General features: G+C 44.2%; 1 protein-coding gene across 5 annotated transcripts in view; it reads right to left on the minus strand.

Annotated features, from left to right (window-relative positions):
• Window positions 1-23,264, minus strand: part of CEP162 (centrosomal protein 162) — a 100,154-nt gene that overhangs the window by 56,170 nt on the left and 20,720 nt on the right. For 4 of the 5 annotated variants that reach the window (XM_069974701.1, XM_069974704.1, XM_069974703.1 and 1 more), the window contains 6 exons: window positions 21,418-21,531; window positions 10,057-10,251; window positions 5,215-5,281; window positions 4,843-5,107; window positions 2,372-2,621; window positions 761-873 (listed from right to left, as the gene is read on the minus strand). In XM_069974701.1, coding sequence (XP_069830802.1) covers window positions 761-873; window positions 2,372-2,621; window positions 4,843-5,107; window positions 5,215-5,281; window positions 10,057-10,251; window positions 21,418-21,531 — 1,004 coding nt within the window. The remainder of the gene's footprint in view (window positions 1-760; window positions 874-2,371; window positions 2,622-4,842; window positions 5,108-5,214; window positions 5,282-10,056; window positions 10,252-21,417; window positions 21,532-23,264) is intronic. The other variant, XM_069974705.1, reaches the window with a different exon arrangement.

Here is a 23,264-nt window from a genome sequence, read left to right on the forward strand (position 1 = left end):
AGAACGACATCTCCCATCATGTCCTATTTTTACTTCTTCCATCAGGAAATCCTGAAGGCTTTTCCTGATGGTAAAAACGGATTACTGTCAGGAAATCCTGATACTTTCCTGATGACATTTGAGGTCTCCTGATCAGGATTTCCTGACAGTAAAAACTGACACGAACGTGTGAATGGGGCCTAAACCCTTCCCATTCGAGTCCTTTTTGGGGTGAAAAAAAAATCTTTTATTCTATAAAAGGAGTGTCAATGAGGCATGGTTAAGGGCATTCGTGCAATGCCTTAGCTCCTTCTTCCTCCCGCCCTCGTCTTTAGTTACGCCCAAGGCATGGATTTCTCCAATTCAACCCTGGTTACAATACTGAGTGTGCACCGGAGCATTAAAAGTGGCACAGGCGCACTGCCGTGTCGAAGCTTCTTATTCTAGGCTATCTAGAACTGTCATTTATGCGACGTAAGCACTGTAAGAGTGGCTGCAAAGTGGAGGCCTTACCTCACACAGCTCACAAATGACAGATCCTGAATGTAACGGCACCGATATGGTAGCCTAGAAGAAGAAGCCTCCCTGTGCCGCTTTGGATTGCTCCGGTGCATGCGCAGTATTGTAACCACTGAGAAGCATTTACTGTGACTGGTTTGGGGTGGGGGAAGTTGTGGAGTTCAGATTTGCTTCAAATCCTGCAAACCTCTCATGGGACAAATAAATATCTGGTAAATATTTGTGGACTTTGGAAACTTCAAAAGTTAATAATAAACCACACCTTGTCATAGTCTCCAGTGATTTCAGCAGGAGTCTCCTGATGTTCCATGTTCTCTTTTGGAAAACTGATTGTTTTTTCGGCAAACCTAATAGACTTGGTGGCAGACAAAACACCTAATGGACGAGAGAGAAAAAAACAAACACACACACATACATCATGTAATACCTTTCTGACAAAGCGTTCCAAATATGTCGCAACTTTGTGAAATGATTAGTTCACAAAACACTTGTACATTATTTTGTACAGCCTACAAATTTCCATATTACTATATCTGGACTTTACGAACATATTTTACATTGAGCAAAATTTACAAATTTAAAAAAGATTACCATTTGCTGAAAGAAGTTTTTATCACATACTGTCGTAATATTGAGTTATATTAGTGCATTTAAAAAAAAAAAAAAAATTCTAATGGTTCACCTTTGATTTGTAGAGAAAAATTCCAATAATTTCCATTGCCAACATTACAAGTAGATCTACTAGCTGGACTGATGAGAACAGGAATGTCTACTTTATGTCTATACTGAAGAATTAGCCATACAGCATATGCCTAATATTACTATGCAATGAAAAATCATATGTGGTATTTCCTTATATCTCAGGCAGGTTGTAGCAGAAAACTTGGAAGTTTATTCAAAAAGTGCTCAGCACAGCAAACATTATAAAGAGGCAACGTTTCTGAGGCCTCTCGCCACCATTTTCAAGCCAAAGCAGTGAACAATTAATCCTCTTAAATACAGGTGCATAATTAATCTAAAATAAATTAATTGATTGTGTTATACAACAATCACGTATTGATCGGTTGTGTTATATGTCAATCACACATGTTTAAATCCATTGCATTATCGTGCAGGTGTGTTAATTCAGGTGTGTAATTCATACACTAGTGTTTGCAACCCCCGTGAAACTACATAAGTGAAGTGTATACTAGGCAAATATACATCAAGTCCATAACAGGTAGAGTCCATTAATCTTAATCGTTTGCTACAAGCGATTGCCAATACTAGTGTATAAATCCATTGCATTATCATGCAGGTATGTAATTCAAACACCTGTAAATGACATATAACCCAACCAATGAATTTGTAATTGTTGTATGACACAACCAATGAATTTATTTTAGTTTAATTATGCAGCTGTATTTAAGAGGATAAATTGTTCACTGCTTTGGCTTGAAAATGGTGGCGAGAGGCCACAGTTGCCACTTGATAATGTTTGCTGTGCTGTCAACTTTTTGAATAATCTTCCAAGTTTTCTGCTACAACCTGCCTGGAGTGCCGTGGAACTACTATGTATATGTTTGAGAAACTCGTGCTTGGAGTATCCGTCTGGCACCCTTATATTGTTTTCTGTGCTGCCGATTCTACTAAAGGAGATATATATATATATATATATATCTCGAACGGCTCCGGCCGCTTGCTTCATTGTGTGCTGTGTGAAGCACTGTGTGCTGTGTGAAGCCCTTAAGTACCGGCCGGGATGACCCTGGTAGAGACCGGCCGTTCCGTGACCCTGCCGGGTCACAGAACGGCCAGTCTCTTACAGAGTGTGAACATAGCCTAAAGGAGTAAAATCAACTAAGTTAACAAATGTTAAAGACATCCTCAATACCTTGTCGTTTCTGATCAGAAGGGGATTTCCACTTCATGTCCGTGAGCAATTCCTTTGATTTTACGCTGTCACCAGTAGAAGCCTGTTTCATTTGTAGGCTAACCTTTCCATAGCCGGAGCTCTTAACATAAGAATAATGTGTGTTTTGACCTTTCCTTAATGGACTCTTGACCATATTGTTTACCTGTTTTCTTTGGATAAGGCCAGATGAAGCTGTACTTCCAGCAGGAAAAATGCCATGTTTATCAGCCTATATTAAGAAAACATTCGGTTTATAATAAAAAAAAAAAAACCCACATCAGAAAAGGTTTTACACAAGATTTATATAATGCAATGTACTCACTAAAACAGGTCAGAAGCTGTCATTGTGCTATGCAGGTATCCAGTAGATGGATTTGTTCACAATAATTCTAAACTAAATCGACAAAAAATGTGAAATGTATGTGTGTATGTAAAAATAAAAAGACCAAAGTCATGTTTTGTTCCTTCAGTAAGGTGTATGCCACTTTTATAGTATAGCTTTGACAAAAAGTTCATATTTGTCCTTTAAAACCAGGTATTTTTGAGCAGGCTATGCACGTCAAATGTATTAGGGTATGTTCACACTTAGTAAAATCGGCGGAATTCCGTGGCAGAGCTCTCCATCGTGGAATCCCGCCTGCCTCAGTGTCCCACAGTGTCTCTATGGGAGGGCTTGCGTGCCTCCTTACGTCACTCTCCACTCAAAAAAATGACATGTCAATTCTTTGTGTGGAGAGCAGCGGCACGTGATCCCTTCCATAGGGATACAGTAGGACACTGAGGCGGGGGAATTCTGTGATGGAGAGCTCCACCACAGAATTCCGCCGATTTTACTTAGTGTGAACATAACCTTACACACCAGCTATTCAGAGTAATAGCTATTCGTGTAAGACAAGGACTAGGTCCAAGTGTGTGTGTGTGTGTGTGTATATATATATATAAACTAAGCAGATACTCTATCTACCCTGAATGTCTACCAATGCCTGCAATAACGCATTTCTGCCACTGACCTTATGTTTTTTGCAGAATGCAATCCAGCAGTTGAAACCCTCTGCTTAAGGGTATGTTCCCACTACAGCAGTGCTTCTCAATTCCAGTCCTCAGGCCTCATCAACAGGTCATGTTTTGAGTATATCCCATACAAAGAACACCTGTGATCATACCTGATATCACCTCAAAACATGACATGACATGACCTGTGGGTGAGGCCTGGGGACTGGAATTGAGAAGCACTGCACTACAGAATATGAAATTTCAATTCATTGGGTGGACGGCGGATTGAGCTTGACAATATCACTGAGCCAATGACACATGCGGAACTGCAAACACAGTTCGCCGCACGGCCTCTGCTTGAAATTTCCACCCATGTTCCTTAGTGGCAACATACCATATTTTCCGGCGTTTAAGGCAACTGGGCATGACTTAAGAAGATTGACAGGGGGTTCGCCTTATATGCCGGAAAACGTTAACCCCTGCCTGTACCCCTCAAACCACTTGTACCTTCAGATAGCTGCTTTTAATCCAAGATCTGTCCTGGGGTCCGTTCGGCAGGTGATGCAGTTATTGTCCTAAAAAATAACTTTTAAACTTGCAGCTCTGTGTCAAACTGACGTGGCCTAGAGTATCTGTGCCCTAACCTTGCACCACCCCTCCGTCCCTCCTCCCCACCCTCTTCATCACTAGGAATGCCACTGGCAGGATTTTTCCTATTCCTCTGCAGTGAACACTGCACACGTGCCTTAACAATCCAGCCCATGTGCCGTGCTCACACAGCTGATGAATGGGAGAAAATCTGCCTGGAACATTCCTAATGATGAGGAGGGCTGGGAGGAGGGACAGAGAGGCGGTGCAAGCCCAGTGCATACAAACTGAAGGCCACGGCAGTTTGACACAGGGCTGCAAGTTTAAAAGTTGTTTTTTAGGACAATAACTGCATTACCTGCCGAACGGACCCCAGGACAGATCTTGTGGGTAAAGAGGCACTTTAACTCACCTGGGGCCTGTTCCCAGCGTCCGCGCGTCTTCTGGCCCGTTCCCAGCGCCCCCGAAGCTCTCCCAAGCAGCCGAGCGTCTTATCGGAGACGCTCGGCTACCAGGAGAGCTTCAGGAGAATGACAGAGGCGTTGGGTACTTCGGGGGATCCCCGACGCAGTCACTGTACGTCCCAATGCCTGTGTCGGGAACGGGCCAGGAGACAAGTGGAGGCCGGGAACGGGCCAGGAGACACGTGGAGGCCGGAACGGCCCCAGGTGAGTTAACTGTTTGTTTGGCTCCCCCACAGCATTGAGTGACCAAACGCGGCGTATAAGATGACCCTCGACTTCTAAGAAGATTTTTCGGGGTTAAAAAGTCGTCTTTTACGCCAGAAAATAATGTACCCTTATTCTGTATAGCATGTCTGACAACAGAAAAATATGCACAACATTTAATGCACACGGCATCGCTCTTACATGACCACTTGCATCACCAGAGTACTCTGCAAGCTTTTCTGAATGGCTGGGTTCTTTGAAAGCTGTAGACGGTTCTTCATTCCGGTGCATTATAGTTTTCTTGCTTTTGTCATGCATATCAAATTCATGAGCAAGAAAGACATCACTTGATCTTGTATTTTCACCGTTCCTATCATGTAAGCCTTGTGAAACGTCTTCTTGTAACGACTCCTTTGGACCTTTTTCTTCTGGTGTTTGTGGTGGCACCCTCTTGTACATATTTAAGCTGAGAAACATATTTAGAGCATTTCAATTAATTTGTTTAAAGAATTTAAAAAAAAAAAAAAAAAAAAAATTTTAGCAAAGTTTTCAATGAACATCATTTTGCCTCACCCTGACGCAGTATAATCTTCTTGTCCTCCTCCAATACGAAGCATTAATTCATCCACAGTAGATATGTCTGTTGGACAATAAGAATGGTTGTAATTACATTATTCTGACATTGAATGACATTTTTAATGTAGATAATTATATATATATATATTTTTTTTTTTTTTTTTTTTTTTTTTGGCATTTCTTACAGCTTATTAGCTTCCCAATTCCAATCCCTAAAGTTACTTTGGTGAGATGCTGCTTTAATTCAAATCACAACTGTCTGGTAACTATATTTAGAAAATGAAAGTAAAATGTACCATCAGATACATTGTGTGAGGAATATGGACAGCCCTGTCCCTATTCATGAACATGCAAAGTGGGTGTCTGGTGTCTGGGTGTGCGGGAGGCATCAAGTGGCCATTTACTTTCCAGTTACGGCCCGGGTATAGGACATCGAGCATGAGTGCGTGAGGTGAATCGACCTGTAGGGCTAGCGCAACCCAGGGAAACCCAGAGCTTCCAAACTCCTCCGATCCCGATGTCTTGTCCACCCCCCCCCACCCCCTTTTGGTCTTTGTTTAGGTCTTTCCCCTTCTTTTGGTTAGGTCCCCCCTTCCCCTAGTCACAGGACTGCCGGGCTTGGCCCGTATCTCCCTGACAATTGGTTAGCAGCGGTGGGATATCACTTTTTTGTGTGATTAAGCTTTAGTGTCTGGTTTACAGAATTATTCCTGACGGTAAAGGCTGGTAGATACCTTGCGAGGTGGACCAGCATACAAGACAAACGCAGTACTTGATTTTTTGTTCTGTTGACATACGTGCAAACAATTCCCCTCCCCTATGTTTTTTTCTTCTTTTTTTTTTTTTTGGGAAACCATGAGGAGCAAAGATCTCTGCCTGCGAAAGTACCTGCAGCATCTGAGAATATTGGAGCCCCAGATACGGCTCGAATACATGCAACCTGAGATAGAGGCTACCAGGCAATTTCAGAGGGAGGTGGCAAAAATGCTTGGGAGTCGTGCAGGGGCAAAGCTGTATGGGCCTGATTGTGATGATTTACCCCTCCTGGAGGCAGATGAGGACCTACACAACCTGGTGCCTCGGAAGAGATTTGTCGACAACTTCATGTGCCTGAAGAGAAATGGGCACACAACTCCATCTGCTGCCTCAGTGGAAACCTGCTGGAAACTTTGGTTTGCTTACCTGGGGAGGCTTACCAGGACTATGACTCCATTAAACGTGCACTCATTCAGGAGTGTGGAATAGGCCGTGCCAAGATGCTGAACTCCAAGGACACTGTTATTACAAGGACTGTGCCAGGACAAGAGGTGGCTACTAGTGTGTGGCTGGGAACCAATGTGGAGCCGAGAACACTCCTGCATGTGGATACCCCACTTATGGAAAACACAGCAGCACCTGAGGAGGAGGAGATCAGCAGAACCAGCCAGGTACTGTGTGATAACGATGGCAAGGACTGTGATGTTACAACATGTGGGCCTGTGGGAAACGGTGGAGGATTGTTGGACTTTTCCAAGGACCTGGAAAGTGCCATTTGGTGTGTCTAACGAGGAGGTCATGTGTGAACCCACTGAGGTGGTGGGTACCCTAGAGACTGACTGTCATGTTCTGCTTGGCTGATGTTAAGGAAAGAACCCTGATGTCTGTAACAGGAGATGGGGTAGTCAGCCCTGACACCCCTATAAGTTTTAAAATGGACTGTGCTCATGCAACTATGACTTCTATAGCTCAGCAGTATGAGGAGTCAAAGAGGGGAAGCCTCCCACCCTGGGATTAGGGAACTGTCTGAAACAAGCTGTGTAGAGTCGGAGAACTCCGATATCCAGGACCCTGGAAGCAAAGGTATGGACATTGGTGTGGAATATCCTCCCATGGATGAAGTAAATGTTGATGTGGGAAACTGTGATCAGGGCTGTGGAGTCGGTAAGCCGCAGCTCCGACTTCAACTCCTGAATTTTATCAGGACCGACTCAGACTCCTTCATAAATGGCCAGTCATATACCAGGGGAGTTATTTATCACACTGGCTCAGCAGCTTCTCCCTAATGTCCTACATGATCCTGGAGCAACTTCTGAGGGAATAAGGTAACATATAAAGCACCTTCTCCTGTGTGTGCAGTGGATGCAGCCAGTCTCCAGCCTCCATGTCCTGAACTACTCACAACTAGACTAGATGGAGCAGGTGGCCTTTTCCTGCTGACAATCTTCTATGTTTCTGACTAATTATTCACCATACACAAAGAAACACTGCTAACAATGCCAGATACCTGTAATATAGAGGTCAGCCATAGGGATATAGAGGGGGTCATACATAGTGATATAGAGAGGGGTCACACAGTGATATAGAGGTCACACAGTGATATAGAAGGTCACTGTGGGGGCATGCAATAGCACGCACACCACACACAGCCTGCTGCAGCCATAGCACACTCACAGCTTGCTGCAGCCATAGCGCACACCACACACACACACACACACACACACACACTGCTGCGGCCATAGCACACATACACACAGCCTGCTGCAGCCATAGTGCGCACACACACACACACACACAGCTTGCTGCAGCCATAGCACACACACACACACAGCCTACTGCAGCCATAGCGCGCACACACAGACACACGCACACACACACACAGCTGCAGCCATTGAACACTGAAGAAAAACACACAATATTCTCCCAGAGAGAAAACACCACACTGAGGACAGAGGTTACTGCTACACTACTTATGTCTTCTTCTCCTCCTCCTCTATATTACACAGGATATCTTCATATTACACTGCTGCTCATATGCAGTCATCCAGCATCCAGGAAGAGAACAGCACAGATCTCCCCCCACACAATGGACTCTTCCAGCTCAGAAACAAACTGCCAAATAGTGACCAACAACTTTTCCCTGACCACCCTAGGGCCAGTGTCCTATTAGATTGTTGCTCATAATATATATTCATGAGCAAAACTAAATTTTTTAAAGATTTTTTTTAAAGCTGGAGTCTGTACATTTTTTTTCCGACTCAAGCCAAAACTAGCTCCAACTCAGACTCCGACTCCACAGCCCTGACTGTGATACACGTAAAGGGCCCTGTGATGCAGGGACTGAAGATTTTTCTGTTGTTGCCAGGCAGGATGGACATTCTGCAGCGGAGGCTGTTGTCCATAGGCCAACTGAGGAAGGCATGGACCTTATTCCTACAGCTAAATGCAGCCTGGAGTACGACAATATTACTAAGGGATTCCCAGATGCAGAGACTAGGAACTGTGTGGAGAAAATCGTGGAAACAGTGAGAACTGTTGGAGCCCTTGTCAATATGGACTACTGAAATGGATTACAAGATGGCAGAAGTTCAGTGGATCCACCTGGATTATTGGAGTCATTGGACAATGGACCAGTTGTCCCGCTAGATGCTCAAGGGGTCAAAGAGGACAGGCCCCTCAACATCAAGACTGACCCCCCACATAACAGTTTGTGGGTGGCTGGGACGGGCCCTTTTTATGAGATGCTTCCGGATTCTGGGAAGGAAGAGGATTTGCTCAAAATTGGAGAGAATGTTTACTGTATTGTTGCTATTTAAACTCTGTGATTGTGGCCCCCAGTGGTTATGACATGCTTTACCTCTGTGTGAGAGGTCGGCTGACCTCCACGCATAATCCTGTGACTTCGTCAAAAAGTATGTGCTTCCCTGTGCTGATGGGTTGTCCCATCAAAGAAAAGGAGCAGGGAGATGGCCGGGAGATTATCTGTGAATCGATCTCCCTTGACATCTCATAAAAGTGGGATGTGTGAGGAATATGGACAGCCCTGTCCCTATTCATAATTATGTAAAATGGGTGCCTGGCGTCTGGGTGTGCGGGAGGCATCAGGTGTCGATTATCGAACTGTAGGGCTAGGGCTCCCCTAGTCACAGGACAGCCGGGCTAGGCCCGTGTCTCCCCAACACATTGCTGCGCTAATTTTTACCTTAATCAAATCTGCACTGGCACAGGGATGCTGGCAACAACGTCTTTTTGTAAAATTGCCTCCTGGTTCCCGCGCCGGTCTTTTCCCAAGCACTGCCCGGAGCACTTGATAAGTTTAAGCAGACCTCACCATTTGTCTGTCCTGCTTTATGAACAGTCATATAGCACTCCTGTTGCCCCAGTCTACAGACCACTCTACTCCGACCTAGGTGGACACGCTTCTCTCAGTCCCATGGAATAGGTGAGGGAATCAGTGCTGGCAAATTGCATATGGTGGACTCCTAAGTTGTGGGCCATCATCAAGACGCCTTAGTGCTTCAGCATACACTGACTGCAGGATTGCAGTGGGGGACATAATAAAACTTCCACATATATAAGCCACAGAAAAATTCCACATAGATTTACATATATAAAATGTGGGAAGAAAATGTATGACCATGATGCTTTTCAACAAAAATAGTAGGAGACAGCAATTCTGGTGAAAAACGTGATTCTTTTATTCACATCAAACGCGACGTATCGGCTGGTACTTCAGCCTTTCTCACGCTTGAGAAAGGCTGAAGTACCAGCCGAAACGTCGTGTTTGATGTTTATAAAAGAATCATGTTTTTCACCAGAGGTGCTGTCATGGTGAAAGAATCATGTTTTTCACCAGAGGTGCTGTCATGTTTTTCACCAGAGGTGCTGTCTCCGTCACCCAGACGGACGGACCCCGTGCGGTGAGACGTGCACTCCTTGCTATTTCTACTTTCTTTATTACCAGTGCTGCCCCATTTGCATTTTTTCATGATGCTTTTCAAATCACATGCTTCATTCATAAAACCAATAGCATTCCTTCTATAATAGCAGCATATACGTCATGACATTTAAAATACCCATTACCTGAATTGCCAGCAATCATTTTATTAAAGCTGCTTTCCTTTGAATCAATAGCGTGCTGACACGATGCAATTGTGTTGTCTGTAACTTTAAGATAATTGGACTGTTCCTCTGTGTCTTTTATCGATGCGTCAAGGTTTTGGTATGCTTGCTGCAAGGCCTCCATGTCACTGGTGTTTGTGTACTGATTTGAAATTCCTTCAAAATACATACAAAAAGGAAAAATAGGAACAATAGACGTTCATAACTTAGCAAGGACGAAAATAAGAGGATTTTTTACTCACCGTAAAATCTCTTTCTCGTAGTCTTCATTGGGGGACACAGATACCATGGGTATAGGCTGCTGCCACTAGGAGGCGCTGACACTAAGAGAAACAAAGAAAGTGACTCCTCCTGAGCAGGATATACCCGCCCACAGGCACTGAGCTAAACCAGTTTGTACCAGAGCAGTAGGAGAAGTCAAGAACAGGTAAAGTAGGAATAACACCAAAATGGAGAAAACTACCATACCGAGGAAAAACCAAAAGAAAATGGGTGGGTGCTGTGTCCCCCAATGAAGACTACGAGAAAGAGATTTTACGGTGAGTAAAAAATCCTCTTTTCTCGTGCGTCTTATTGGGGGACACAGATACCATGGGACGTCCAAAAGCAGTCCATGGGGTGGGAAAGATAACCGCTAGACAAAAGCGTTCGGTGAGAAGGTACAGAATAGCACCAACACAACCACCAACTAGTAAGAGAGCAAGGGATGATGCTGAATGCATCCTAAAAAAACCCTACGGATCTGCCGCAAAGGAAAGAGGGTCTAGTCCCTGGAGCAATGTGCTGCACTGCAGACAGAGTGGGTTGTGGCCTTCCTGTAAGCCAAAAATAGTAAAAAGAAACCAAAGCACTCCTGTTGGTCCAAAAAAGGACTTCCACAGCTTAAAAAATACTTAATAGTGAAATGAAGCAAAGTTACAGGTTCTGTAATCCACAAAAGAGAACCAATAGTCCATAAAAAATTGCAAAAGTAACAGCTTCAAGGCGGAATTAAAGTGCAAAAAAGTGCTATTTATTACCTCATGGTACAAACAATACAGCGACGTTTCGACCTATACGGTCTTTTTCAAGCTTGAAAAAGACCGTATAGGTCGAAACGTCGCTGTATTGTTTGTACCATGAGGTAATAAATAGCACTTTTTTGCACTTTAATTCCGCCTTGAAGCTGTTACTTTTGCAATTTTTTACTTCCTGTAAGCCAGCAACATGATGTAACATTGAGTCCAACAGAACTAGTAGGCTAGATGTGCAGAAAAAAAGGAGACGCCCAGCCAAGTAGGCGACCACAGGCGGCAGGGACTTACCCAGAGGTAGAACAGAAAAAAGGCAAATACAACCATGACGGGAGAGACTGGAAAGTGTTTCATGGCGCATAGAGGTCTAAGGCGTCAAATAAAGGAGAGAGGACTGAGCGTCTCTCATAGTAAGTGCCACCTGAGATGCAGGAGAAGCTGAGTCACTTACTATGGAGCTGGGAAGAATGGCCAGGCTGGAAGCTCCATAGCCCTAGGAGAACAGTCTTCACTGAGAAGACAAAGATCGAGCACAAGAGAAGTATGGCAATCTAGGAGAAGCCATGGCCTATGACATGAGTAACCCCATCTGAGAAACACAGATGGTAATATGAAGAATAAAGCTTTCCAAGCGTAATGCAGTTCAGGGAAAGGAAGGAGCAGGAGAAAGGAAAACCGCGATCAGAATCTTGTGTAAGTTGACCTGGAAGGAGTACAGTAGTACCTGGTACCCCGCAGTGCCCGATAGAAAAGAGGAGCAGAGGAAAGCCGGTAAGCTGGGAAAAATCAAGGTAAGGCTGATGGGCACGGGAGTTGTCACATGGCAATGGGCACAGCAGTTAATAGATAGACTAGAGCCCATATGTAGACTAGATCTAGAAATCAACGTCTCAAAATGTGAGCAGAGACGTTGCTTGGTAAGAGCAGAACAGAAAGAAAAAAACATTGTGTGGAGACTAATGGCCACATGGAAGAGATCAAAGGATCAACCAGCTCAACCGGAGCCTCAGGCAATGGGAAGGCGTGAGCCAGATGCATTCTGGTGGGCAGAGCCACAGAGAAACAAGGGGGCGTTAACAGTGAATGAGACAAGATGATAAAGAATTGGCAACTTGCCGAATAGATGTAAGCCTGGCCAGAATGTGATGAGTGTGGAGACGATAGAGCCTTAGGTAGGGCCAGACATGGGCCCCTGAACACCCCTGTTTGCAAGGAGAGGACACCTTTAAGGGATTAAGTTCTCAAGGACTCCACATGGGAGACAAGATAAGAGAGGGGGACCGTGAGCCCCGACTGGAGAGCATGGCAGGTCAACAAGAAGACCAAGGACAAGGAAGTCCAGCAGGAGTGCTCATAGAGGCCAGTGAGGGCCGGAACCCAAACCCACCTGTTGGAAGAAGCTATATCGGATAACAGTCCTCAGAAAAAGTATCTGGAGGATACTTATTATACTAAATATTCCAACTTTGTGGAGAAGGGAAAGGGCTGTTTGAAGTTTTCCTTGCTGGAGTAGTAAAAAACCAACCCTAGGATAGGGAGGTCTTGAACAACAGTGCATTACTCCAGAGAGAAAGAGTAATGGTGTATGTGGGAGAACTGCTAAACACCGAAATGAGAACAATGCCCCATAGTCCATATGGCCAAAAGGACACCTGGAGGAGCTAGACCACGAAGAGACCATACACCTGTGCTGAGGGCATTAGAGAAACAGTACAGGCAGTAAACAGGAATGTTCACCCTGTGAGACTGCAGCTGCCGAAGAGAGAGAAGACTAAATACTTGCTATGTTGGCCATAGGCAGATGCAGAAGGAGAAGTCCTACAGTAGTACTGTGATGGTCACGTAGGCAGTTGATGTCCTACCTATACCAGGGGTAGAGGAAACCCTTTACTGTTTTACCTGAGGAACCGAGAGGCCTCACTATACACAGATCAATGAGAAGAGGCAAAGTGGCTGGTGCTGACCAAAGCCAGCTACTGGAAGTAGAGCACCATGAGAAACTAAGACCAAACGATGCTGAGGACCATCTGCAGTATAGCAGAAGGGGCGGTCTAAGCAATACAAGCCATACCACTGGGGAACAGCCAGCGAGACAAATGCAAGTACGTGGCCATTATACCCAGATGAAAGACAGAAGAACCGCCCTGACAGTACCAGGAGAAATAGTGACCGGATCTGTATGCTGCCAGCCACCTGTAGTGGGACATGTAGCAGGATGCTAGGGCTTTAGAAATGATACAGCCCAACAGGAAGACACCAAGGTTACGCTGCCTGAGAGCAGGTAATGAGACTTGTCAAGGGAAACATATAGAAGACAACATGGTGTAGTAACAAGTTACCCTATGATGATCCCCTGAAGTGACAGGCACAGATCATGGAAGTCCTACGAGGAGGAAAAGGTAATATACAGGGTAACACGAGCAGACTAGCTGCAAGCAGTAAGTAACAGAGGACCGGCATACAAGAGATACAAATACCTGGACTGGAAGCAGGTAATGTACCTGGTCAGACATGTAAGCTAGACATGTAACATAGGTCTACAGTGTGTGCTCTGGGAGCAGGGAAGAGATCAGGGCTGTGTCCCAACGTAAATGTGAACTGGACACGAGAAAAGCCCAGCATCACCAGTATAGTGAGTGGACCTGAAGAAGGTGTTATATCGTATAACCGAATACCCCAATCTGTGCACACTGAACTACAGGTAGTTGTCTCCATATCATGCAGCAGAGGGCAAAGCTCTGAATAACCTTGTACCACCATCTGGGAGGGGGTAGCGTGTCCGGTTCTATGTATGTGATATCATGCAGTAAAGGAATCTATGTCATGAAGATGAGAGGCAGGTCTGAAGCACTGCCCGCTAATGGGTGATGTGAATGACCGGATATGTGTTGTACCTATGATGTCCTGTAGCAGAGGGGAAAGCTCTGAGTAACACGAGAACAACGACTGACATTGGGTGATGTGTCTGGTCCCATAACCTGCATGACAAACCAACCATGTAGCAGAGGGTTCTGTAGTGAGAGCACAGGAACACCGCATAGTAAGAGGTAATGTGTCTGGTTCCATGTACTGTTTGCGACACCAATTAGCAAAGGATTCTGCCCCGAGAACACAGTAGTCCCCCTAGTAACGGTAATGTGTCTGGTTTCGTGTCCTGCTTGTGACACCATGTAGCAGAGGGTTCTGCTCAGAGCACAATTACACTGCCTGGAAAACAGGTAACGTGTCTGGTTCCATGTACTTACCGAGACACCATGTAGCAGAGGGTTCTGCTCAGAGCACAGATACGCCACCTGATAGCGGGTAATGTGTCTGGTTCCGTCCTACTTGTGACACCATGTAGCAGAAGGATCTCTCTGAGGGCACAGAAACACTGAATCTGATGGGGAATGTGTCTGTGTGCATGTGGTTGTATATATGTATTAATGTAATTGTATATATATATAAAATCTGACACAGGAGGGGTCAACCAGCACCAAAAATGCTGGATCTGCTGCCTAAGGGTTGCTGGAACAGTGCAAGGAACCTAGGACATAATAAAACCTGATGCAAGCCATTTTCCTATATGTAATGGTGTAATTATCACTTCCATCAGTAGGTGGCAGGAGAGATGCATTGTATCCCAGGCTGCTGGAATAGAGAGCAGTGTGTGTGGTAGATCCATCAGGAGACCACACACATACACAGGGGGAGGGGGGAAGCAGCCTCCCCAGCGCAGGCTCCAGTGAGCCAAACATAATAAAAAGGAATGAAGTGGACCACACAGCGCCCGAAAGGGGGCGGGCCATACCGGGAGGGGGGGGGGGGGGGAGGTAGCCCTGTGTGTACTCTGGAGAGCCACAATAGAGGAGGATGCCGCGGCACCCGGTAAGGGGCGGGGCTTAGGGAAAGGGGCGGAGCATCCTTTAGTATGGTCTCTAGAGCCACATGAAAGGAAAAGTGCGGGAAGCTGCGGCCTGCGCAGCACCCAGTCAGGGGAGGAACATCCCTCACAGTGCGCCCCATAGCACCCAGAGAGAGACACTAATAAAAATAAAATGGTGGAGGGGCTGGGCTGCTACTGACTGAGGGGAGACCCCGAAAATGGCGGGAGAGGAGCATCTGCCTGGGCAGGGCTGCAAGTGACTGGAGAGAGGGAGAGCTTACTATGTGAAGTAAAATGGCGGCCTGGGAGGGAGGGCAGGGGGAATATACACACCGCATAGGAGCCCATACTCCCCATTGCAGTCTTCAGCCGGTGGGTGCCTCACCTTAACGCGCCACGCTTTGGGGGGCGAGGCGGGAAGGGGCTGTGCGGATACAGAGTCCGCAGAAAGGCGACCAGATAGACTGATCTGGGGCCCTGGTGTCACGTTGCCGGCCGGTGGCGACCGAGGGGTCACAGACCATTTATATTTATGGTCTGTTCCCTGGTCGCATAGTGGGGGGATCAGGGTGAGTTTTAGATAACCCACCGTGCCCAAGAATCCATAGGACCTAGAAGGAAAAAGAAAATCTAACTAACTAAACATAAAGGAAGAAACTGGTCTGGAGAACCCAGACCTGTGTCTGCCTCCTACTGACACTAAGCTAAACTGGTTTACCTCAGTGCCTGTGGGCGGGTATATCCTGCTCAGGAGGAGTCACTTCCTTTGTTTCTCTTAGTGTCAGCGCCTCCTAGTGGCAGCAGCCTATACCCATGGTATCTGTGTCCCCCAATAAGACGCACGAGAAAAAGAGGTGTGCACGCAGTTCATATACAATATGAACAACAAAGCATGCCAGACTGTATACATTATAATGGCTTGGTAACAAAGAGAAATGTAATGCCTAAAAAAACAGCTTGATGCCTTATACAAAAGACTGAAGCTTCTACAGCAAGGTCAAGGTCTCCGTTCTTTACAGTGATCAGACCCGGTTTTAGGGCCAAAAATACAAATATGTAAAAACAATACCTGAATGAGCAGAATATTCAACTTGGTAGTAAAAATATTCATTTCACTTGAAGGGTAGAAAAAAATCCTTTAAAAGTGTAGCTTAAAGTGACCCTGTCTCCCCCTTTTTGCATTCTGACTTCTCTACACAGGTCTAATTGGAAAAATGTTGCAGTTTTCATACCTTATTTTATATCATACATCATGGTGCTTGTTCAAGGTAAAAAGTGATCTTTTATCAACTGCAGATTGTGCTAAGTGGGCGGGGCCTTACGGTAACAGCGCCACTTATTCCTGCCCACAGCGCCACAGTTGGTCCCGCTCCTGCGCGACATCATAGGCCCCACCCCCTTGCTGACTATTGGAACAGGCTGGCCTAAAGGTCTTGGCCCCACTGCCTTTAGGTCGGCCCATACCAATGGGCATCAAGGGGATGGGGCCTTTGTGCCAATGAAGTCATGGAGGGGCAGGGCCAACAGCGGGGCTGTGGGCGGGGCTAAGTGGCGCTGTTGCTGTGAAGCCCCGCCCAGGTAGCACAATCCACAGATGATAAAAGATCACTTTTTATTTGAACAAGCACCGTGACGTATGATATAAAATAAGATCCGAAAACTGCTAAAATTTACCTTTTACACCTGTGTAGAGAAGTCAGAATGAAAAAAAAGAGGGCGACGGTGTCACTTTAACACGAATGTACAATCAGGTAATTTTCTTTAAGTGTTGCATATGAATAGAACAGCGCCAACGAGGGTAAGCCAGTGCCGTAGTCCATTTTTTGGACCGCGACCCGTTTCCGGGGGTCGATCTATTTATTCTGATCGAGCTGCATTATAGAAGGGCGGGGGTTTCCTCCCACTGGCTCACCTCCTGTGCTTCAGTCTGGGAAGGTGCTCGGTAAAAGACAGGCTGCGGTTCAAAAAAAAGGACCGCGGCACTGGCTTCCCGCACGGACGCTGTTGTATTCATATGCAACGCTTAAAGCGAATGTACCTGATGTTACATTCGCTTTGACAAAAGGGGAAATGCACTTCTAAAAATACAGGGGGTGGTTCAATTTGGAAAACCCCACCCCCACCTTTCTCAAAGGTCCCAGATTACAGTTGACTGTAGGGACCCTTCTCCCCTATAATCAAAGTAGCCGGCAAGTGCTCACTTTCCCCAGCAGCAGATCATCTAGGTTTTTCAAAAGAAAATTGACTATATAGTGTCTGAATGCCCAAAATAAGACAAGCTGCATCCCTAGTAATATTTAAAAGGAAATGTGTCATCAGAAAATGAAATGAAAGTTTTTTTTTTAAATAATCCCAAAATCCCGAAGTTTTCATTCTCACCACTAGGCCTGAAACAAAGCGGAGTTCCTGTTCTGTTTTGGTGATAAGAGGAGGCTGCTGGAAGATGATCTGTACAGAATTAGGGCTTATTCCCATGTCCTGTATATTACGGATGCTATGGACGGGGAAGCACTGTAGTGAAGCGTTTCCCAGGCATGGTGTACCAATATCATGCCGGGAGCGGGGAAACTGTTTGAATCTCCGCTGCACCGCCTTTTGAGAACCCTTAGTCAGGAGCTATAATTCACAGCCTAAATAGGCTATAGAGGGAGCGTTTGAGGCCTCGGTCTAGTTGATACACTAATGTCTGGCACATGTTGTCACCAGAGTGACAAGCACTAAGACCAGAAGTGACACTGGCGGACTAGAAGTGTGTGCTGCAAAGCTTATCCTGTGGATGCTAGCACCAACTTTCCGCTTTTAGGGACACAGGATAAGGGGAAAAAGATACCCATCTCCCCAAAAGGTGGTAAGGTGAGGTGGAAAGGTGTGTTGCACATTTATCTTCTCAGGAGTTTCTTCTACAGAGGTACTGTCATGGTTGTGGTGGCAAATATTGTTATTGATCCTGCATACATATACATTACAAACTACACAAACTCCCAGGCATCCATGTACATCTCTCTGTTTAAAAAAAAAAGGTTTTAATTAAAGGGGTTGTCCAGAAAAAAATCTTTATCTTTTAAATCAAATGGTTTCAGAAAGTTATATAGATTTGTGATTTACTTCTAATTGAAAATCTCCAGTATTCCATTACTTATCAGCTGCTGTATGATCTGCAGGAAAAGTATTATTTTCAGTCTAATGCAGTGCTCTCTGCTGCCACCTCTTTTCATGTTAGGAACTGTCCAGAGCAGGAGAGGTTTTCTATAGGGATTTGCTATTGCTCTGGAAAGTTCCTGTCTCAGAAAGCGGAGAGCACTGTGTCAGAATGGAAAGAGAACAATATTTCCTTCAGAACATACAGCAGCTGATAAGTACTGGAAGACTGGAGATTTTTAAATCTGAAACCAGTTGATTTGAAAGAAAGATTTTGGCTGGAGTATCCCTTTAACCCCTTAAGGACAGAGCCAATTAGCATTTTTGCACTTTTGTTTTTTTTCTCCTTGTGCTTAGAAGGCCATATCAGGAGCATTTTCTCACCTAGAAACCCACATGAGCCCTTATTTTTTGCACCACTAATTGTACTTTGCAATGACAGGCTGAATTTTTTCATAAAGTACACTGCAAAACCAGAAAAAAAAAAAAAAGTGTGGTGAAATTGAAAAAAAAATGCATTCTGTTTATTTGGGGGTATTTGTTTTTACGCCGTTCACCCTGGGGTAAAACTGACTTGTTATATATGTTCCTGAAGTCGTTACGATTACAACAATATGTAACATGTATAACTTTTATTGTATCTGATGGCCTGTAAAAAAATTCTAACCATTGTTAACAAATATATGTTTTTTAAAATCGCTCCATTCCCAGGCTTATAGCGCTTTTATCCTTTGGTCTATGGGGCTGTGTGAGGTGTCATTTTTTTTGCGCCATGATGTGTTCTTTCTACCTTGTTTGCGCATATGCGACTTTTTGATCACTTTTTATTACAATTTTTCTGGATTTGATGCGACCAAAAACGTGCAATTTTCCACTTTTGGATTTTTTAGCGCTTACGCCTTTTACCGTGCGACATCGGGAATGTGATAATTTAATAATTCGGGCGATTATGAAAGAGGCGATACCAAACATGTTTGTTTATTTATATTTATAACATGGGAAAAGGGGGTGTGATTCAAACTTTTATTAGGGGAGGGGGCTTTTTTTATTAACAACAACACTTTATTTATTTATTTTACACATATACTAGAAGCCCCCCTGGGGGGCTTACAGTATATGCACACTGATCACTCATTGAGATCTATGCTATATAAATATACAGCATAGATCAATGACATCTGAAAACTTGATTAGCGGGCACGGCGATTGGACCGTGCACGCTAATAGCCGCAGCCCCGGGCTACATGCCTCACCCGGGACTGCGGCCCCGCTCTGAACTTCCCGAGGCGACCGCAGGGTGTAAATATATGCCCTGTGTCGTTAAGATGTTAGAGGGGAACTCAACATAAGGAAAATTTGTTTTCTATTAAAAGTACATTAAAAGTTATATAGATGTGTCTATATAATGTATTACCATGTCTGTACAGTTCTGCCACACTGGTAGCTAATAAAAATCCAAAAAGTGAAGAAAAATGGCCTTTGTGCCAATCCACATTGTCTCCTGCTCCCACTGCTCTCCCACCTTAGGAGACAATTCTTCTATGCCTCTGTCTCACATGTGTGTTTGCTGAGCACAGGCTGATGATGCAGACAGGGGGAAGGACGTGATGTCAAAGGAGGCTTGGCTGGATCCCCCAATCCCCTGAGTGATTAACCATCTCTGACCAGCCAGAAGCAGGTGCACATTGATTTTAATGGTTGTGCAGCAGTTTTCAGTAAAATTAGGGCTGTGTTCACACATGTTGGAGATGCATTGCAGTACTGCAGTGTATTCACAAAAATGATGCAGTAACACAAGTAAGGATCAGAGCCGGCACTGCCAATCCCACCTGGACAAAAAACAAGGCATAAACAGTATATCCCATGTAACATAGTATTGGATAAAAACCTTATTGTTGGGATCAACTTCACACATAAAAGATACTTGATCATAATATGTGCGTGGAAATAAAAAGAAATAAAAAATTTAATTCAAAAAGTTCTTTACTTTATTCAAATATAAGTATTACAGGTAGAGAATACAGCGTGCTGTGTGGTGTTACAGGTAGAGAATACAGTCTGCTGTGTGGTGTTACAGGTAGAGAATACAGCGTGCTGTGTTGTGTTACAGGTAGAGAATACAGCGTGCTTTGTTGTGTTACAGGTAGAGAATACAGCGTGCTGGTGTTACAGGTAGAGAATACAGCGTGCTGTGTGGTGGTACAGGTAGAGGATACAGCGTGCTGTGTGGTGTTACAGGTAGAGGATACAGCGTGCTGTGTGGTGTTACAGGTAGAGGATACAGCGTGCTGTATGGTGTTACAGGTAGAGGATACAGCGTGCTGTATGGTGTTACAGGTAGAGGATACAGCGTGCTGTATGGTGTTACAGGTAGAGAATACAGTGTGCTGTGTTGTGTTACAGGTAGAGAATACAGTGCTGTGTGGTGTTACAGGTAGAGAATACAGCGTGCTGTGTGGTGTTACAGGTAGAGGATACAGTGTGCTGTGTGGTGTTACAGGTAGAGAATATAGTGTGGTGTTACAGGTAGAGAATACAGTGTGCTGTGTGGTGTTACAGGTAGAGAATATAGTGTGGTGTTACAGGTAGAGAATACAGCGTGCTGTGCGGTGTTACAGGTAGAGAATACAGTGCTGTGTGGTGTTACAGGTAGAGAATACAGTGTGCTGTGTGGTGTTACAGGTAGAGGATACAGTGTGCTGTGTGGTGTTATGGGTAGAGAATACAGTGTGCTGTGTGGTGTTATGGGTAGAGAATACAGTGTGCTGTGTGGTGTTACAGGTAGATAATACAGACTGCTGTGTAGAGTTACAGGTAGTTACTGTGTGCTGTGTGGGTGGGACCACAATTAAATGATAAAGTACTGCAAATAATTCAGTAACACAATGAAACTGCGTGAACACAGCCTAGATGTTCTGCAACAGATTTGAACAGGGAATGGGCAGGTTGGGAGAAGCATTGCATTCTGGAACCAGTGCTACATTCTGGGAACTGCTCAACCAGTTACCAAGTACAGAAACACAATACAGAACAAAACCACCCAAACAAATGGATTTTTGGTAGTTTCAAAACTGCGATAGGTTAGTAATGCTATATGCTTCTGCAGAAGTTTAATTTTTTTAACCGCTACCTGGAGTTCTCCTTTAATGGAGCAAAATTTGACATTCTATGTAACCAACAAATACAGAAGCCGTACTCAAATTGCCCACCATGAAAATCACTTACGTCCTGTGGCCAGGTAAAACATGGCTGCCATTTAGTAGAAGTAACACTAAATATTATAGTTTTATAAGCACTGTAACCCACCTGTGTACATTGCTTCATTTGTTCCCTGGTGCATACCAGATTCAGTTTCATCCTGTGTTTGCTGCAAAACCTTTTGGGTGTCTATCGTTGAATCCATTGAGTCGATCAGCAATACTAAAAAGGAATTTAACTGCATTAGAATAAAAACCATTCAACTGTTATCGATCAGCCCATCTTATTAAATTGGTATTTCCCATCTCAGCTGATATAGGTAAAACTAGTAGGACAGGTCAAGTTAAAAGAATTAGTAAATTTACATTAATTTACCAAGCTTGCCGGCTTCTCCTGATATGCTGCTCTATTTAAATTGTTTACAGCTCATTGTCTAGGTTACAGACCACCTCTCTACTCTAAAAGCAGTGTTCTGGCTTGTGCATATATAGCTATAACGTAGATGTATACTCATCATCTGCAGTGCTCTGCTTATGCTGGCAACTACATGTGTAGCCATCAAAAGTCTCACACAGCTTCATGAATTGGTGTATATTTACTGCAGTAACAATAGATGGTGCTAGCACAGTGCATCATACTGTAAAGCATCAAAGACTCCCGGATAATAGGCATGGGATTAGCTGAAAACATAATTTTTATTAATGATATCTAAGATACACCAATGTTGTGATTCGTTCTCCCAACACAAACTACAAGTAGTAGGGATAAGTACACTCACTGTTGTATGTATGTGACATTAGCAAGTCTGGGTGAGATGTGCAGCCATTTTCTTGTTCTCCAGACAGGAACATATATACACAGAATGCAGACAGTAATGGGTTAATGTGTCCTACAAGTTTAACTATGTTAGTTCAGATGGCAATTCCCCTTTAAAGTAACAGTGAATTTTATACACATATAATGCTAACTTTTTTTTTTTTTTTTTTAGTAGACCGGAAACCATTTTGTCCTGTTAGATGAAATGTCTGTCTGGCGGTCACTTTACAGATGTAAAAAGGCTTTTATTCTCCTGTGCAAAGGTACCATGAGTCTTCTTGCCCTCTTCTAATGGTGCGTTTTTTTTTCAGAGAGATTTATCTGACAGATTTTTGAAGCCAAAGCCAGGAACAGACTTTAAACAGAGAACAAGTCATAAAGGAAAGACAGATTTTTTTTTTTTTTTTTCAAACTCATTCCTGGCTTTGGCTTCAAAAATCTGTCAGATAAATCTCTCTGTGTAAACGCACCATTAAAGAGTCAGCAGTTTTAAAGTTGAATTGCAGCTGAAACATTCCCTTTAACTGTCTGTATACAGAGATCAGATGAGATGATTTGGGGGTGGGGGCAATGCATTTCTTAAGGGCTGTACATGTTTTAAAAGAACAAGCGGTGCATTCTATGACAACATATATAACAACTTTCACAATTTACGTAACCATGAATGTTTTTTTTCTCCCACCACTGTCGGTATTCTTACATCTGGCCCCACCATAAATGTGATTACCTCTATCAGGGGCGTAGCTAGGGGTTCAGCCTAGGGGGGGCGAGTGAGTCTGAGTGGGCCCCCAACCATTGTTACCCATAGGGAACCTTAGCAGGTGACAAGGATTTCTGAATAATAATAATATAATAATAATAATAATAATATAATAGGGAATATTCTTTTACATTTCTTATAGTGAATAAGGATACAGAGCCGTGTAAGAGGTTTCTACATCTGGAATATAGAACCACAAAAAAAGTAAAAGGGCTTAACATTAGAAAAATATAGCTGCCTTCTTCCACAGACAGCACCACTCTTGTCCTCAGTTTGTGTGTGGTATTCGACTAAAGTGAATAGAGCCAAGTTGTGATACCACACACAACCTAAGAGCAGGGGTGGCGCTGTTTTTGGAACAAAACAATTATGGTTTTTT

The sequence above is a fragment of the Dendropsophus ebraccatus genome, chromosome 6 (assembly GCF_027789765.1).
Source record: "Dendropsophus ebraccatus isolate aDenEbr1 chromosome 6, aDenEbr1.pat, whole genome shotgun sequence".
In the NCBI taxonomy this organism is placed as follows: Eukaryota; Metazoa; Chordata; class Amphibia; order Anura; family Hylidae; genus Dendropsophus; species Dendropsophus ebraccatus.